This window comes from Aythya ferina, assembly GCF_964211825.1.
Source record: "Aythya ferina genome assembly, chromosome: 28".
Taxonomy (NCBI): Eukaryota; Metazoa; Chordata; class Aves; order Anseriformes; family Anatidae; genus Aythya; species Aythya ferina.
In genome coordinates this window covers 676,878-696,228 of record NC_140325.1, presented here as the reverse complement: position 1 = coordinate 696,228, position 19,351 = coordinate 676,878, and the positions used below count along the sequence as shown (strand labels likewise).

Genomic DNA, 19,351 nt, shown 5'->3' with positions numbered 1-19,351 from the left:
AGGAGAATACTTGGTCCCAATGCCATGAGTATAACACATTTCCTCATAAGCCATGGCCAAGGGGACAAAGGTGTCAGTGCTGCTGTGGCCTTCCATTCTTGTCAGAGCCCTCTGCCTACCCCTCTGCAGGCTTTCCTATGCTGTCCCACACTTCTCTGAAGGTTGCAGACAGGCACTTCTCTTCCCCACCTTGCTCTCACTCCGGTATTCCCATGATTTCACGGATGCCTCTCCACTCTCACCAGCTGTTCCTTGTTCCACAAGGGTGTGGGCTGATCCAAACTCCCTCTGGGTGACCCCTAGACCACATGGCTGGCTCATGTTCAGCCGAGCATCCATCAACACTCCCAGGTCCTTTTCCTTTTCACAGTCTTCCAGCCACTCTGCCCCAAGCCTATAGCATTGCATGGAGTTATTGTGGCCAAAGTGCAGAACCCAGCACTTGGCCTTCTTAAAACTCACCCCATTCACCTCAACCCAGCAGTTCAGCCTATCCAGATCCCTCTGAAGGGCCACCTACAGATCCTCAGGCAGATCAACACTACCTCCCAACTTGGCGTCATCTGCAGAATTACTGAGGATACACTTAATCTCCTCATCTAGGTCATCAATAAAGGCATTAAAGAAGATAGGTCCCAGTACCAACCCCTGTGGGATGCCACTTGTAACAGGATGCCAGCTGGACTAACCAAAAATCTTGGTTAAAACCTTTGAGGAGAGCCTTTATGGGCTTTGTATGAACAATGATGGCAGTGTCACAGATAATCATACAAACATGGGATCATAGGATCATAGAATCATAGAATGGTTTGGGTTGGAAGGAACCTTAAAGATCGTCTTATTCCAACCGCCCTGCCATGGGCAGGGACACCTCCTACTAGACCTGGTTGCTCAAAACTGTTAGGCCGCAGCAGAAGGAACAAATGTAGCCGACTCCATATCAGTGGTATAGCATAGTTCTCTTCTATTGTCCAGATAGCGCATATTTATACAGATTGTTATAATTATGCCTATTAGTCACTTACTGATTGGCTAAGCCTAAAAGGTTATTTTAGTTTGTGTTCCCCCTACTTGCGGTTACATACGGACATAGCTTCCTCATATTTCTGGCAGTTGTTTTCCCCTTAGAAACCTCCTCTTCGAGATAAGGACATTCTTTCTTTGCCGCGTAGGCACCTTTGTCACTTCTCTCGGTACTTTTCCACTCCTCAGTTATGCTAACTGAGGCCTATTCTTAAAACAAACTCTGGTCAAACAATTGCTCTGTGGATACATGTCCATGTCCCACAGACCAATTCCCAACACAAAACTCGTTCCAACCTGTCCTTGAACACTTCCAAGGATGGGACATTCACAGCTTTTCCAGGCAACCTGTTCCAGTGCCTCACCATCCTCAGAGGAAAGAATTTCTTCCATATATCTAATTTAAACCTACCCTCTTCTAGTTTAAAGTCATTACTCCTTGTCCTATCACTACACTCCCAGACAAAGACTGTCTCCCCAGCTTTCCTGTAGGTCTTCTTTAAGTACTGCAAGGTTGCTCTAAGGTTTATCCGGTGCTAAGTAGTACCAGTTCTCTCAGCATGCCTTCATAGCAGACATGCTCCAGCCTCTTGATCATCTTTGTGGCCCTCCTCTGGACTCGTTCAAATAATTCCATGTATTCGAAATGCCATGTTAAACCACAGCAGTCTTTTTGGCACCCGGTGTGGGGCACGAAGGGTTGAGATAATGACAGATCTTACCAGAGAGTGCTAAAATCAAGTTGTTATAAGCATTAGACCAGTTTAATAGTTGCTGATCACAGTGTCGATGTTTTGGATCTCAGGTCTGTTGGGCTTGTTTTCAGAAATGTGTTGTATAGCACATTACTTGCTGCATGTGTTCCTGCTGTGCTGTTTATCATTTCTGGGGCTGGTTTAAAGGTAGTTTGCTATGTTGTGTAATGCTGGCTTATGAGTCTGTAAAATCACTGGTCATGTGACAAATCTGTTATTTGTACTGAGCATTGCCATCACCTCCATACCTCAGGAACCATCACTCAGAAACTATTAAGCATTACACTCTTGACTTTTTTGCTTTAGGCAGCCAGTCTAGGGGGAGAAAAGGGAGGGACACTTCTCCACTTATTCACTCTCCCTTTCTCCTTCACCTCCCCTTTCTCCTCCAGGCTAATTACACTAGCTCTGCAAGGCTTTGAATATCCTTGGGATGGTCCTCTTGTTAATTGTTTTTCAGCTTTTGTTTAAGGATAAACAACTCTTTAAGAATGCCCTCCAGAGATCTGCCCCAAGGCAGGAGAGTTAGGAGTGGCAGAGAGCATGGGAGGATATGGGCAGGCACCTAGAGCAGTGGGCACCTCCAATGCTTTGGAACTTCACCCCAGAGCAAGTGCAGAATCCTTAAAGCTGTAGAAATGCTTGAAAAGGAGGTGTTATCACCTTGGCAATTCCAAAGGAACACAAATCACTGGAATGTGCTGGGACTCAGTCTGTGCTCACTGAGCCTCAGTCAGTGCCACTCCAACCCCAGGGACAGGCCCCAGGTCTAGTCTGGAGACTAGACCAGACCCCCAGGTCTGATCTTGCTAGGTCAGAGCACCAACCTGTGCCAGGATCCGTTGCCTCTATATGCAGGAGAAAACAATGGATGTGAAAATCAGGCTCCTAAGAATGGAAAAGAACTACTACCCAGAAAAGAAAGGAGGGAGAAGAACGTTGATCTATGAAACCTTGACATAGACTTCCCCACGAGAGGGTACTTCAAAGATCCAAAAGGGTACAGGTGGGATTTTGGGATAGCTTCCTTGGGGACAGCGGATATTAAAGAGTTGTCTACCTTGCCTAGTCTCTGGGAGGAACCTTCCACCTGTGGAGTTGTTGAAGGTCAAAGAAGAGCAGGTGCAGATGCTTACCACAATGTTCTACCAGGGGACAGGCTGGACATCAGTCAGTACTGAGCAATTTCACTGTGCTTAACTTGCTTTGTACATAAACAAACAAACAACAAACAAACAAATAAACAAACAAACAAACAAAACCAGAAATACTACTACTACTATTACTACTATTACTAAAACTGCCCTTACCTCAACACATCATCATTTGGGAGGGTTGGTGTGAGCTAACTGCTGTGTGGTGCTGAGCTGCCCACCAGGTTGAAGCACAGCATATTTGACAATCTCAGTCTAAAAGCACAAATCACCCTTGTAAAAGTCATCTCTCCTGTGTTCAGAGAAGGGCAGTTGGTGATGACTTCGGTCTGCTTCAAACACCACACCCCAGCAGAGACCCTGCTGCCCGCAGGAGATGTCAGCCCTGAGGCCTTGGGGACACCTCAAGGGAGCCCAAGGGCACAGAGCAAGCGATGCCATGGTCGGGTGCTGTGCTGCCGAGCTCGGCTGGGCTCCTGGGACAGAGAGAGCTCCTGGCAAGCGGGCAGCGCTGCAGAGAGACAGCTGTGCCCAGGAGCAGCTCCTCTGCACAGCACAGCAGGGCTGGGGGCTCTGACTGCAGGTGGCACAGGGAGAGGAGAGAAGGAGAGAGGGCTTGGAGGCAGTGAGGAGCGCAACAACAGAGGGCAGCGTGTGGCAGGACACAACTGCAGGCTCTTGACACCGTGAGTCTCTGGCAGCAGGGCCATGCAGGTGGGGTTGCCAGAGGAGTCTTCTACAGCTGGCACATCAGATGGCTGATAGCATCTGTCAGGATGGGTCTCTCTGCTTCTCCAGCGAGGAGTAGAAGATGCTTTAGAGAATGGCATTTCTGGTTGGATTGTTCAAGAGGAAGACCAAAGCAGGGTCTACCTGAAAGGCAAGACTTTGTCTGTAGCCTGTGCTTGAAGAATCCTGCAGTGGAGGGGAGGCAGGTTTCATGGTAATTTGTTGTCAGGATTGTACTGGAGACTGAGACTCCTAGAGCATGGCACTGAGATATCGGTATGGAAGCAATGAACTTCATAGAGTCCCTTCAGCTACCTCACCTTAAATACATCACCAAGATCATATTTGTGTTCCCCTCAGGTTTTAACTGATCTGACACTGACCTGGCTTCTGGAAGGAACATGGGCAGGCGGTGAGAGGGAGCTGCTGCCAGAAATGCTGTACGAGGGAGGGCTCAGGCACCTCTCTGCCATCTTCTGCAGGGCAGGCGCCTTCCCTGGGACACCCCCTGCTCCTCTCTCCCACCAGCATGGCCTCTGCCCTCAAGCCCCCAGTGTCCCCAGCAGGAGCTGCCTCCTCTGCAGGCAGGGGTGCAGCACAGGAGGGTCTGCTGAGTGTCCGGCTGTCCCTCCCTGGCCTTGTCTCCCATGGCAGCAGCACGCTGACATTCCTGCTGACTTCTCCACCTAGCCATACTGCTGCTGATCTTGTTTCTAGACTGCTTGGTGATGGGGGTTTCACATACCCACAGAGTGAGCCCTTGGTGTGCTTGGGAGAAGAGGAGTATGGGGACAGGGTGGGGGGTGTGGAGATGTGCACTTTGTGTCTGGATTCTTCTGCTCTCAACAGTATGCCGGTTATTTTTAGGTTAAGTCTAATTGTCCTGTAGATCAAAGAGATAACAGCAGAAGAGACTAGCACTGACAGTCAGACTGGCTATCCCCTTTGAAGGAGTCTGCACTAAAAGAACAGTCCCTTTGTATGTGAGAATCCACAAGGTTTCCTATGGAATGCAGCAAGAATATAAATATATTCAAAAAAGGAATCCTCACAGCCCTGCTCTGCAGTTGGGTGAATTGGGAGCAAAAATGTGAATAATCTTCTGATATCAGGAATGAATTGAATCTGAATTACCGTATGTTCCCCTTTACCACTTGCTGTAGAGGAGGACTCCTGCATTGACTAGAGCAGAGCCTCCTGACCCCATGGACATCCTCAGACAGCATCAGTCAGAACTCATGAAAAGGACCTGCCAAATGTCTGCTTGACAGCCCAAAAAGGAATTAGATCTTGTCAGATAATTCTGTTTTATTTTCTTACTCCCTTCTTCCCACCCATGCCCAGAACCAGACAAATGTCCAACAGCAGCACTGTGAGCGAGTTCCTCCTGCTGGCATTCACAGACATGCGGGAGCTGCAGCTCCTGCACTTCATGCTCTTCCTGGGCATCTACCTGGCTGCCCTCCTGGGCAACGGACTCATCCTCACCGCTGTAGCCTGTAACCATCGTCTCCAGAGCCCATGTACTTCTTCCTCCTCAACCTCGCCCTCCTTGACCTGGGATGCATCTCCACCACTCTGCCCAAAGCCATGGCCAATGCCCTATGGGAAAATAGGGCCATCTCCTATCAAGGGTGTGCTGCACAGGTCTTGTTTTTTGTTTTCTTGGTTGGAGCAGAGTATTTCCTCCTCACAGTCATGGCCTATGATCGCTATGTTGCCATCTGCAAGCCCCTGCACTATGGGAGCCTCTTGGGCAGCAGAGCTTGTGCCACCATGGCAGCAGCTGCCTGGGGCAGTGGCTTTCTCAATGCTGTCCTGCACACGGCCAACACATTTTCCCTGCCCCTCTGCCAAGGCAATGCTGTGGACCAGTTCTTCTGTGAAATCCCCCAGATCCTCAAGCTCTCCTGCTCAGATGCCTACCTCAGGGAGGTTGCGCTTCTTGTAGTTAGTCTCTGTTTAGCATTTGCGTGTTTTGTTTTCATTGTGTTGTCCTATGCGCAGATCTTCAGGGCTGTACTGAGGATGCCCTCTGAGCAGGGCCAGCACAAAGCCTTTTCCACATGCCTCCCTCACCTAGCTGTGGTCTCTCTGACTCTCAGCACTGCCTTGATTGCCTACCTGAAGCCCCCCTCCATCTCTTCCCCATCCCTGGACTTGGTGGTGTCATTTCTGTACTCGGTGGTGCCTCCAGCAGTGAACCCCCTCATCTACAGCATGAAGAACCAGGAGCTCAAGGACACCTTGTGGAAACTCATTGGATACATGCTTCTTTGGCATCAATAGTGTGCCTATAATATTAAATGGACACACAGGTTATCTGAACAATCTCTTAGTACATTAGCTTGCAATTCTTTTATTATTATTAATATTATCTCTTAAAATCGTGATTTTGATTGAATTCTATTCATGGCATCCTGTCTATTATTATTTTTTAAATGTATCACCCAATCGTTTTATATACCTACAGAACTAGGCTTTCTGTGTGGATAAAGAGAATAAAGAATCCATGAGAACTTCATTGGTCTCAGATGCTATCTCTTCCCATCTCCTCTGGAGCTGCTGCCATGCAGAGGAGCAGCCCCAGTGGACCTTGAGACTGCCCTTCACTGCCCGCTGGGCTCTGCCTTTCTGCTGCCTTTGGGTCGGGGCTGCTGCTTCCCTGGAGCCATGGCCATGGCCAGCAGCAGGATGTTGCCTTTTCACTGCTGCTCTCTTTTGGCTTTCATGTTGTTCTCTTGAGCTCTTGTACTTGACTAAGCCCTTAGGTCTCATGTACCTTGGTGAAAGTCCTGTTGTCTCTGCAGTGGCATCTCTGCCACATCTCTGCTTCTTGCAAAGCTGGTGTCAGGAATATATGAATATACCCAAGAAGCTGCTTGCTTGTCCTGGTTTCAGCTAGGATAGAGTTAATTTTCCTCCTAGCAACTGGTAGGGTATTGTGTTTGGGATTTAAGATGAGAATAATGTTGATAACACACTGATGTTTTAATTGTTGCAGAGCAGTGCTTATACCAAGCCAAGAGCTTCTCGCTCTGTCCTGCCAGTGGGCAGGCTGGGGGTGCAGCAGGAGCTGGGAGGGGACAGACCCAGGACAGCTGACCCAAACTGCCCAAAGGGGTATTCCATACCATCTGACATCATGCTAAACAATATATAGGGGTGTCTAGCCAGGGTCGGGGGGGTGGCCGCTCGGGGTTAGGCTGGGCATCGGTCAGCAGGTGGTGAGCAATTTCATTGCGCATCACTTGTTTTGTACACATTATTATTAGTAGTACTATTATCATTTTTTTCTGTCCTGATAACTGTTTCTATCTCAACCCACAGGCTTCATTTTCCTGTTTCTCTCCCCCATCCCAGAGAGGGAGCAGGAGGGTGACTGAATGGCTGTGTGGTGTTTAGCTGCCAGCTGGATTAAACCACAACAGTGTGAGACACAGCCTTTCACTGCCAGGTACCAGGTCAACCAATGCTGGCCCCAAACTGCGAGGGAAAAAAAAAAATAAAAAAAAAAATAAAAATGTTACATACAGAAGATGTATCTTGAGGATACAAAACTGCACTTGTGGGCAGTACAGACACTGACCTGTGGTCTCAAGGCTCCCTGGGTGGGGTGAGGGGAGAGCAGAGGATGTTGCCTACTTTGACTTCAGCAAGGCTTTCAACACTGTGTCCCATAACATCCTCACAGATAAGCTCAGGAAGTGTGGGATGGACAAGTATTCAGTGAGGTGGATTGTGAGTTGGCTAGATGGCAGAGTTCAGAGTGTTGTGCTTAGTGTAGTGGAGCTGAGTCTAGTTGGAGGCCTGTAGCCCGCAGTGTCCCCCAGGGACCTACACTGAGTCCAGTCCTGTTCAACTTATACACACAAAGCTGGGAGAAAGACCTGGACTGGCTGGAGAGATGGGCAGGAAGAAACCAAATGAGGTTTAACAAGAGCAAGTGTAGAGTCCTGCACCTGGGAAGGAACAACCCAAAGTAGCAGTACAGGCTGGGGGACGACCTGCTGGAGAGGAGCTCTGCGAGAAGGACCTGGGTGTCCCGGTTCATGACATGTTGACCATGAGCCAGCAGTGTGCCCTGGTGGCCAAGAGGACTAATGGGATACTGGCGTGCATTAAAAGGAGCGTGGCCAGCAGGTCAAGGGAGGTGATCCTTCCCCTCTACCCTGACCTGGTCAGGCCTCACCTGGAGTACTGTGTCCAGTTCTGGGCTCCCCAGTACAAGAAAACCAGGGATCTCCTGGAAAGAGTCCAGCGGAGGGCCACAAAGGTGATACAGGACCTTCCCTGGGACACCCTCTGCTCTCCTCTCTCACCAGCACAGCCTCTGCCCTCAAGCCCTCAATGTCCCCAGCAGGAGCTGCCTCCTCTGCAGGCAGAGCTGCAGCACAGAAGGGTCTGCTGAGTGTCCGGCTGTCCCTCCCTGGCCTTGTCTCCCATGGCAGCAGCACGCTGACATTCCTGCTGACTTCTCCACCTGGCCATGCTGCTGTTGTTCTTGTTCCCAGGCTGGCTGGGGATGGGAGTTTCACATGCCCATGGAGTGAGCCCTCAGTGTGCTTGGGGGAAGGGGAGTATGGAGACAGGGTGGGGAGTGTGGAGATGGGCACTTTAAGCCTGGATTCCTTTGCTCCCAGCAGTGTCCAGGTTCTGTAGGCACTGGAACAAGCACCGCAGGGAAGCGGTCACAGCACTGAGGCTGTCAGAATTCAAGAAACATTTGGACAACCCTCTCAAGTACATGGACCAATATTTGGGAGTTAATGTACAGATTTGGGGGTGGGATTTGAGGATCCTTGTGGAAACCTTCCAAGTCAGGATATTCTATGATTCTATGGCTCTATGAACCTGTTGGCTAACCTTCCAAGGTACACATTGTGGAAATTTTTTTATCTCCTGCTCTTTCCTAGTACTAAAGAAAGCTCCATCAGGGTGGAAACCACTGCTGAAGTAGGTATCCCAACCCATCAGCCTTCTTGTGGCCTGTCAGCCAACCAGACACAAGTCACCTCAGCAGCATCTCCCAAGCCATGGGCCTGCTGCTGGCCTTGCAGCTTCTTGGCTAGACACACCCAAGCCTTGAGTCCATGACTGGCCTCCTGCTGTCCAGTCATGGACTCAAGCAGAAGGGACAGGACTACCCATATTGGGGCCTTCTTTCTGTCTGGGTCCTCCTGGGTCTGGAGGCAGAGGGGATCCCACAGTCAGCATGCCAAGCAGGTGCCTTCTGCTAGCCTAGCAGGGCCACTGGCACATGTCGGCCAAAATGTCCGACACCCATGTCGAAGCCAAGGGTGACCTGTCAGCTAGTCCAGATGGAAGTGACCTCATAGGCCCTTTCTGTGACATGTTGCTGCTGCTGCCCTATCAACTGCAGAGACAGAAGTGACCTCACAGTCACTGCCACGGTCACATTCCTCCTGCTGGGGCAGGAGATCCTGAGGCAGAGTTGAGGTCATCAGAGCATTTCCTCTCATCTCCTCCTTGTCGCCTACAAGCAGATCAAATCCACGGCCCCTCACATTCATCTTTGAATGCCATGTGACTGCATGGAGTGGGTTTACGTGGTAAGGTTTTGGTAGTGGGGGGCCATAGAGGTGGCTTTGGTGAAAAGGATCCAGAAGCTGCTCCATGTTAGATAAGGGCCCCACTGCTGGCCAGAACTGGGCCAATAAGCAACATTGTTTGCACCTCTGCGAGAGCATATTTAAACAGAAAAAAAAAAAAAAAAAACAAAAAAACAAAAACCAAAAACTGTTGCAGAACAGCAGCTGGGAGAGAGAGACGAGTGAGAAACAGCCTTGCAGGTGCTAAGGTCAGTGAAGAAGGAGGGGGAGACATGCTCCATGTCCTGGAGCAGAAGTCCCCTGCAGCCTGTGATGAGGACCATGGTGAAGCAGGCTGACCCCTTCAACCTGTAGAGGAGACCATGGTGGACCTGCACTGACAGAGGTTGTAGTCTGTGGAGGACCCTTGCCAGAGCAGATTCCAGGCCGGACCTGTAGCCCATGGAGAGGAGCCCACGCAGGAGCAGGTGACCTGGCAGGAGCTGCTGCCCTGGCAGGAGCTGCTGCCCATGGGGGACCCAGGTTGAAGCAGTTTGCTCCTGAGAGATGGGCCACATGATATGGAGCAGTTCTTGATGTCTTGCCTCCTGACCTCCCCAAATGTGTCCTCATATTTGGGGCAGCTTTTCAAACATTTCTATGACCTGCAAGGACCTGTCTCCCTGCATGGGGATGGTCAGTTTCTGAGACAGAAGTGACATCTTAGTGGGATGGAAGGACACGGCATGCTGTAGGCAGGCCCTGCACAGCATGCTTAGCAGCCCTGCACAGACCCTGAGGGGCCTAGCCTCAGTTCATGCCTCCCAGCTTGTGCTCCAGAAGGGCTCCCCTAGGTCCTGTGTCACTTTTCCCACCTGGGTCCCTCAGCTACCCAAGGAAATCTTGGAGGCAGTGTCCACCTCTGACTGGAAAACTGAAACCAGACATTAAAATAGATTGAGGAAACAGTTCAAAGCTGTGCAGAAAAGGAATGCTTTCTTGAACAATAGTTTTATGCAAACATTTAGGAAAATACATTTTATATAAACACACATTTACCAAAACACATTTCCCAACAATGCTAATGCTTCTTTCTTTTTTTCCTCTTTTTTTTTTTTTTTTTTTTTTTTTTTCCCTCCATTTCTTCTGTCCTCGAAGAGCACTCTGAGGGAGAGTCATTGAATTAAAGAATAATGCATGTTTAAAAGACTGAGATTGAGAAATACAGAATCACAGAATCACAGAATTTCTAGGTTGGAAGAGACCTCAAGATCATCGAGTCCAACCTCTGACCTAACACTAACAGTCCCCACTAAACCATATCCCTAAGCTCTACATCTAAACACCTTTTAAAGACTTCCAGGGATGGTGACTCCACCACTTCCTTGGGCAGCCTGTTCCAATGTCTAACAGCCCTTTCGGTAAAGAAATTCTTTCTAACATCCAACCTAAAACTCCCCTGGCGCAACTTAAGCCCATTCCCCCTCGTCCTGTCACCAGGCACGTGGGAGAACAGACCAACCCCCACCTCTCTACAGCCTCCTTTAAGGTATCTGTAAAGAGCAATAAGGTTGCCCCTGAGCCTCCTTTTCTCCAGGCTGAACAAGCCCAGCTCCCTCAGCTGCCCCTTGTAGGACTTTTTCTCCAGGCCCCTCACCAGCTTCGTCGCCTTTCTCTGGACCCACTCAAGCACCTCGATGTCCTTCTTGTAGCAAGGGACCCAAAACTGAACACAGTACTTGAGGTGCGGCCTCACCAGAGCCGAGTACAGGGGGATGATCACCTCCCTAGCCCTGCTGGTCACACTGTACGCTCCATGCCATCTTGAAGGGAGATAACAAAGAGTGTCAACAGTGTTGGCCCATGTGCCCATCACTGAGGGATGCTGCTGGTAACTGGCTGGCAGGAGGACTTTGTACCACTGATGTCCAGACACCTTGTCCCCGAAAACATCATCCCCTTCTTCAGTCCAAATATCACCAGTGTGGCTAAAGGGAACCCCAGGAAACCATGGCAAAGGCCTTGCTAAAGTGCAGGTTCACCTCGTTCCCTTCTTTCCCCTCCCCTTCTGTTTCAGCAGTTCCTTTGGTTCCTCCAACTGCATGAAGATGGCTGCGGCAGGACTTTCCCTATCACATTCCCAGGGTTAGAGGTGACAATTGCAGTTCTGCCAATCCTTTTTCTTGCCCTCCCTGAAGAAGCATTTGATGCCCACATTTTTCAAGTCCCCAGAAATTGCACTGGTCCAAATGCCTGACAGCCCGGTCCAGAAAGGCAGGGTAGTGTGACATAGCAGAGAAGGGCATCTGCAATGAACCCGGTCCAGCCCATCCAGGTCCTTCTGCAGAGCCTTCCTACCCTTGAGCAGGTCGACACACACACCTAACTTGTTGTCGCCTGCATACTTACTGAGGGTGCACTCTAACCCCTCATCCAGATCATTGGTAAAGATATTAAAGAGAACCGACCTTAGTTCTGAGCCCTGGGGGACTCCACTAGTGACTGGCCTCCAACTGGATTTAACTTCATTCACCACGACTCTTTGGGCCCAGCTATCCAGCCAATTTTTAACCCAACGAAGTGTACACCAGTTCAAGCTTTGAGCAGCCAGTTTCTTCAGAAGAATGCTGTGGGAAGAAGTGTCAAAAGTCTTACTGAAATCAAGGTAGACCACATCCACAGCCTTTCCTTAATTCACTTGGTCATAGAAGGAGATCAGGTTTGATCAGGTTCATCAAGCAGGACCTGCCTTTCATAAACCCATGCTGACTGGGCCTAATCACCTGGTTGCCCTGTAAGTACTGCGTGATGACACTCAAGATAATCTGCTCCATGAGCTTCCCTGGCCCTGAGGTCAAACTAACAGGCCTATAGTTTCCCAGGTCTACCCTCTGGGCCTTCTTGTAGATGGGCATCATATTTGCTAGTCACTGGGACCTCCACTGACAGCCAGGAGTGCTGATAAATGATGGAAAGTGGCTTGGCCAGCTCTTCCTTCAGTTCTCTCAGTACCCTCAGGTGTATGAGTCCCCTCAGTACCCATCTGGCCCCATCAACTTGCATACATCTAAGTGCTGTAGTATGTTGCCAACCATTTCCTCATGGATTAGGAGGGCGATGTTCTGCTCCCCATCCCCTTCCACCAGCTCAGAGTATGGAGTATCCAGAGAACAACTGGTCTTGCCACTAAAGACTGAGGCAAAGAAGGCATTAAGCACCTCAACCTTTTCCTCATCTCTTGTCACTAAGTTTTCCCCTGCATCCAGTAAAGGATGGAGATTCTCCTTAGTCCTCCTTTTTGTTTTATGTATTTATAAAAATATTTTCTGTTACCTTTAACAGCAGTAGCCAGATTGAGCTCCAGATGAGCTTTGCCCTTTCTAATTTTGTCCCTTCACAGCCTTACAACATCCTTATTGTCCTCCTGAGTGGCCCGCCCTCTTTTCCAAATGTCATAGAGTCCCTGCCTTGCACACCCACAGGCAGTGCACTGCAGCACTTGCAGGTTCTGTCTGGCTCCTGTAGCCACTGCCAGAGGCTGGGAGGCACCTCAGTCGTGTGGTGCCTTTCCCTGCTCTGCCCTTCTCTGAGATGCCCCAGGACATGAGGAATGGGCATAGGGATGTTGGTTCAAGGAAGCACATCCCAGAGCTGCACTCAGGTGGCTTCCTAGGGTATGTTACTTGGCCTCATGACACTATCTGCCTCACTGGCCTTCATGAGTCTTGTAGGAATAGCTGATGGCCTTTGTGCTCCTTCATGTTCATCTCTCCATGTGCATACGATATGGCGGCTGGCAGCAGCAGCAAAGGGTTTCTCTTCCCATACCTCCCCTGCACACAGACAGGGAGTTGGTCTTCTCCTGAGACATACAGTCTCCCAGGCAGCAATTCACAGGTAAGTACCTCTGTGCTGGCCTGGACAGCCACAGCTGTACCCCTTCACCATGCAACTCCCATTTCATACAGCCCCAAGATGGTGCTGCTCTGCAGAGTATTAAAAATGTCCAAAAAAAACCCCACCAGAATTCACCTTGTGCCTGAAATGCATTACATTATCAGTCATGTGCAGAGGACGAAGGGCAATTTCTTGATTCTGAAACACAACAATGCATCAGTTTCCTCAAGGCATCCTTGAGCTCCTGGTTCCTCATGCTGTAGATGATGGGGTTCACAGCTGGAGGCACCACCGAGTACAGAAATGACACCACCAAGTCCAGGGATGGGGAAGAGATGGAGGGGGGCTTCAAGTGGGCAAACATGACAGTGCTGAGAAACAGGGAGACCACAGCCAGGTGAGGGAGGCACATGGAAAAGGCTTTGTGCAAGCCCTGCTCAGAAGGCATCCTAAGCACTGCCTTGAAGATCTGCACATAGGACAGCACAATGAAAACAAAACATACAATGGTTAAAGAGGCACTAAACATGATAAGCCGACCTTCCCTGAGGTAGGCATCTGAGCAGGAGAGCTTGAGGATCTGGGGGATTTCACAGAAGAACTGGTCCACAACATTGCCTTGGCAGAGGGGCAGGGAAAATGTACTGGCTGTGTGCAGGACAGCATTGAGAAAGCCACTGCCCCAGACAGCTGCTGCCATGGTGGCACAAGCTCTGCTGCCCAGGAGGCTCCCGTAGTACAGGGGCTGGCAGATGGCAACGTAGCGGTCATAGGCCGTGGTGATGAGAAGAGAATACTCTGAACCAAAGAAGAAGACTAAAAAGAACACCTGTGCAACACAACCTTCATAGGAGATAACTCTTGTGTCCCAGAGGGAATTAGCCATGGCTTTGGGCAGAGTGGTGGAGATGGATCCCAGGTCAAGGAGGGCGAGGTTGAGGAGGAAGAAGTACATGGTGGTGTGGAGGCGGTGGTCGCAGGCTACGGCGGTGAGGATGAGTCCGTTGCCCAGGAGGGCAGCCAGGTAGATGCCCAGGAAGAGCGCGAAGTGCAGGAGCTGCAGCTCCCGCTTGTCTGTGAATGCCAGCAGGAGGAACTCACTCACAGAGCTGATGTTGGGCATTTGCTCTTTCTAGGCTTGGGGTCCTGCTCAAGGAACAGAAAGACGATGTTTATTAATAATAGAATTACATGAGAAATAGGTTTTCCATTTCTCATTTAAGACTCCAAACATGCTAACTCACTTCCAAGAAGACATTTGGCAGATCCCTTTCTTGCATTTGGATTGATGCTGCCTGAGGCTGTCCTTTGGAGCAGATGACTCTGCTCTGGGCAGTGCAGGCCAGACCCTGTCCTACACCAATAGGTAAAGAAGATAGGTGGACCTGTAACTTTTCTTCTAGCTTACCCACCACTTATGTGGAGAGTCTCTAAGGCAGAAATCCTGCACATTTCTCCTTCATTGCAAGTGAAATACTGTGGATCCTGTGGATCCTCTCCATGGTTTCAGTTGATCTGTTCTGCAGGCCAACTGCAAACGTAGGTTCACCCAAGAAGAACATGAACACTGCTGAGGGTAGAAGAAGCCAGGCTCAAAGTGCACATCTCCTGACCCCTCACCCTGTCCCTGTACTCACCTTCCCCCAAGCACACTGAGGGCTCATTCCACATGCATGTGAAACCCCCATCCCCAGCCAGCCTGCAAACAAGAATAGCAGCAGCACAGCCAAGTGGAGAAGCCAGGAGGAATGCCAGCGTGCTGCTGCAAGGGGAGGCAAGGCCAGACAGACGGACAGCCGGACACTCAGCAGACCCTCCTGTGCTGCAGCTCTGCCTGCAGAGGAGGCAGCTCCTGCTCATTGCAATTGATCTGTGCTCACCTCAAGCTGGCAGACACCTCCCAAAGACAGTGCACTGGGCATTGGAGAGTTGCAGCTCCTAAAGATCGCCTAGGATAAAACCTGAGAGGACTGCTATGATGATGTTGGTGCAGTCCATGCGCTGAGGTGTGGGAAGGGATTTTATGAAGTTCATTAATGACATATTGATCCATCACTGCAATGCTCTAGGAGTCTCAGTCTCCAGTACAATCCTGACAACCCATTACCATGAAACCTGCCTCCCCTCCACTGCAGGATTCTTCAAGCACAGGCTACAGACGAAGTCTTGCCTTTCAGGTAGACCCTGCCTTGGTCTTCCTCTTGAACAATCTAGGTGGAAGGGGATGGGGAGCAGGATGTGGCCCTCACTATCCATGAAGAACTGGTTGGTGACCTGCTACGGCACTTGGATGTGCACAAGTCGATGGGGCTGGATGGGATCCACCCGAGGGTACTGAGAGAACTGGCAGAGGAGCTGGCCAAGCCACTATCCATCATTTATCAGCAGTCCTGGCTATTGGGGGAGGTCCCAGTTGACTGGTGGCTAGCAAACGTGACGCTCATCTACAAGAAGGGCCGGAGGGCAGACCCGGGAAACTACAGGCCTGTCAGTTTGACCTCAGTGCCAGGGAAGCTCATGGAGAAGATTCTCTTGAGAGTCATCACGCAGCACTTGCAGGACAAGCAGGCGATCAGGCCCAGTCAGCATGGGTTTATGAAAGGCAGGACCTGCTTTACGAACCAGATCTCCTTCTATGACAAAGTGACACACTTGGTGGATGAGGGAAAGGCTGTGGATGTGGTCTACCTTGACTTCAGCAAGGCTTTTGACACCGTCTCCCACAGCATTCTCCTCAAGAAACTGGCTGCTCTTGGCTTGGACTGGCACACGCTTCGTTGGGTTAGAAACTGGCTGGATAGCCGGGCCCAAAGAGTCATGGTAAATGGAGTCAAATCCAGTTGGAGGCCAGTCACTAGTGGCATTCCCCAGGGCTCGGTGCTGGGGCCGGTCCTCTTTAATATCTTCATCAATGATCTGGACGAGGGCATTGAGTGCACCCTCAGTAAGTTTGCAGATGATACCAAGTTAGGTGCGTGTGTCGATCTGCTTGAGGGTAGGAAGGCTCTGCAGGAAGATCTGGATAGGTTGCACCGATGGGCTGAGGCCAACTGCATGAAGTTTAACAAGGCCAAGTGCCGGGTCCTCCACCTGGGATGCAATAACCCCAAGCAGAGCTACAGGCTGCGAGAGGAGTGGTTGGAGAGCTGCTAGGCAGAGAAGGACCTGGGAGTATTGGTGGATAGTCGGCTGAATATGAGCCAGCAGTGTGCTCAGGTGGCCAAGAAGGCCAACAGCATCCTGGCTTGTATCAGGAAGTGTGACCAGCAGGGCTAGGGAGGTGATCGTCCCCCTGTACTCGGCTCTGGTGAGGCCGCACCTCGAGTACTGTGTTCAGTTTTGGGCCCCTTGCTACAAGAAGGACATGGAGGTGCTTGAGCGGGTCCAGAGAAGGGCGACGAAGCTGGTGAGGGGCCTGGAGAAAAAGTCCTATGAGGAGCGGCTGAGGGAGCTGGGCTTGTTCAGCCTGGAGAAAAGGAGGCTCAGGGGCAACCTTATTGCTCTTTACACATGCCTTAAAGGAGGCTGTAGAGAGGTGGGGGTTGGTCTATTCTCCCACGTGCCTGGTGACAGGACGAGGGGGAATGGGCTTAAGTTGCGCCAGGGGAGTTTTAGGTTGGATGTTAGAAAGAATTTCTTTACCGAAAGGGCTGTTAGACATTGGAACAGGCTGCCCAGGGAAGTGGTGGAGTCACCATCCCTGGAAGTCTTTAAAAGGTGTTTAGATGTAGAGCTTAGGGATATGGTTTAGTGGGGACTGTTAGTGTTAGGTCAGAGGTTGGACTCGATGATCTTGAGGTCTCTTCCAACCTAGAAATTCTGTCATTCTGTGATTCTGTGAAATGCCATTCTCTAAAGCATCTTCTACTCCTCGCTGGAGAAGCAGAGAGACCCATCCTGACAGATGCTATCAGCCATCTGATGTGCCAGCTGTAGAAGACCCCTCTGGCAACCCCACCTGCATTGCCCTGCTGCCAGAGACTCACGGTGTCAAGAGCCTGCAGTTGTGTCCTGCCACACGCTGCCCTCTGTTGTTGCGCTCCTCACTGCCTCCAAGCCCTCTCTCCTTCTCTCCTCTCCCTGTGCCACCTGCGGTCAGAGCTCCCAGCCCTTCTGCACTGTGCAGAGGAGCTGCTCCTGGGCACAGCTGTCTCTCTGCAGCGCTGCCCGCTTGCCAGGAGCTCCCCTTGGGCCCAGGAGCCCGGCCCAGCTCAGCGGCACAGTGTGCATGGTTTTCCCTATGGGCCTGCATAGGGAAGACCATAGCATCACTTGCTCTGTGCCATTGGGCTGCCTCCGCAAGGCCTCAGGGCTGACAGCTCCCAAAGGCAGCAGGGTCTCTCCTGGGTTGTGGTGTTTTAGGCAGACTGAAGTTATCACTGACTGCTCCTGTCTGAACAGGGGAGAGACTGATTTTAGAAATGCGATTTTTTCTACTAATGTTTGGTTGTCAAACTTGTGCTTTAACCTGTCGGGCATCTAAGCAACACAGCGATGTTAGCTCACACCCACCACCACTTATTTGTTGAAATATAGACAATTTAGAAGGATAGAAAATGAAATATAAGATTAACTGACACAATAACAATAAATAATAATACATTTTATTATGATGATTATGACATGCATAAAGCAAATGATGCACAATACAATTGCTCATCACCCACTGACCAATGCCCAGCCTGTCTCAATGCAGCAGTCCCCCAGAACCTGGCCAGCCTGGTCTAGGATCTCCTGTGCAGGTCCCTTGACCTTTCTTTGGTTTAGGGCAATACAAGCTTTCAGAATGCTCAGTCCCAAAATAGGATTATAATCAAAGTTTACAATTTATTAAAGGAATAGAGCTAAGCAAACAGCTCTGGGTGCGTCGGGAGTCTCCGCTCCACCTAGACGCACACCAGTTACATCAAGTAGCTGATTTTTATGCTCCTAGGCTAATACATATTCATTACTACTTCTAAAAAAATCCAGGTTATTATAATTAGCTTCCGGGTTCCAAACCCTCCTACTGGAGCATGCGCATCAGTCTCCAGTGGTCCTCCTGGGGGTCTTTCATGCTGAAGGCTCATAGTCTTCCTCTCAGGTTTTTTTTCTTGTCCTTCCCCTTTGTACTCCTTGGCAGCATGTCAAAAGATTACACAGCGTCCCCTGCAAGTTTTGTCTTCTAGCCATCCTTCAGCTTCTTTCTTTCTTCTCCTTAATCTCCTGTTCACCTGGCCAGATATCAGGATCTTGCATAGTGTCCCATTCAGAAGTCATAACAGTTACTAGTTGTTAGCAGTTGTTCTGAAACCCCCAGACATCAGAGACTTCAAAGAAAGAACATACAAATACAAATAGCTCTCTATTGACACTTCACGTGTTGTTAAAACATTCCTCACAGGCCATTCACAGGGACACTCCAGTCACATCTATAGCAATGCTAAATCAACCACAAAGAAGGCAAAAAGGCTGTAACTGTTAGGATTAAGAGTTCGGAATAATAAAAGCAAATAGGCTCATGGATTTGAGGAATATTTCTGAAGATTTGATAAATTGACTATAATGAGGGGGAGACTGGGACACTGGGAGGAAAAGGAAGAAACCACATCTGTGGAAGAATTAAATTGCCAGTGCAGGACCCAGAGACAGACAGAACTGCTCTCTATTGACACAAATTGTTAAAATATTCCTTTGCAAGGTACAATAACTATATACATTAACCATTCTGTTTTTCTTAGACTTGTGGTTATACAAGGGTATGTAAGACAGAAGGTCACATTCATCATACCATACGGCCCTAGCACCATTCCATACTGACACAAATCAGACGAACATATATCACACAGAAGGATTTGGAACATTTGCTTCCCTTTCTCAAAAACTTCTGCTGTGTTGCCCCATGTGATGATGACATCAGTATGTTGGAGGTGTTCAGGAGCTTCCCCATGGTCCAGGGCAGTCTGGATCAGCCCATGGAAAAAGTAGGGCTGTGCTTCCAGCCCTGGGACACCAGATTCCAGGTAGACAGGACAACCCTCCATGTGAAAGCAAAGTGTTGCCTTCACACTGCTGCCAAAGGGATGGAGAAAAATGCATTAACAATATTAATTGTGGCATAGCACTTGGCTGCCTTTGACTGCAGTTCATACTGAATGAAGTTCTAGCATGCCTGGTACAGCAGCACTCAGTGGTGGTGGGACTTCATTCAGGCCACAGAAGTGCACCGTTATCTTCCACTCACCATTAGAATTTTGCAATG

General features: G+C 49.8%; 1 protein-coding gene and 1 pseudogene across 2 annotated transcripts in view; one reads left to right on the top strand and one right to left on the bottom strand.

Annotated features, from left to right (window-relative positions):
- LOC311424539 (olfactory receptor 14C36-like) overlaps nt 1–14,233 on the bottom strand; it is a gene marked incomplete at its 5' end in the record, with an annotated part of 60,337 nt that extends 46,104 nt beyond the window's left edge. Inside the window, one exon of the mRNA XM_084499828.1 lies at nt 13,915–14,233. Within this exon, the coding sequence (XP_084355954.1) occupies nt 13,915–14,233 (319 nt within the window). The remainder of the gene's footprint in view (nt 1–13,914) is intronic.
- Nucleotides 5,016–5,950, top strand: LOC311424503 (olfactory receptor 14A16-like; annotated as a pseudogene). The gene has a single exon. The product of its transcript is annotated as an olfactory receptor 14A16-like (transcript).
- Nucleotides 14,234–19,351: the final 5,118 nt, after the last annotated feature.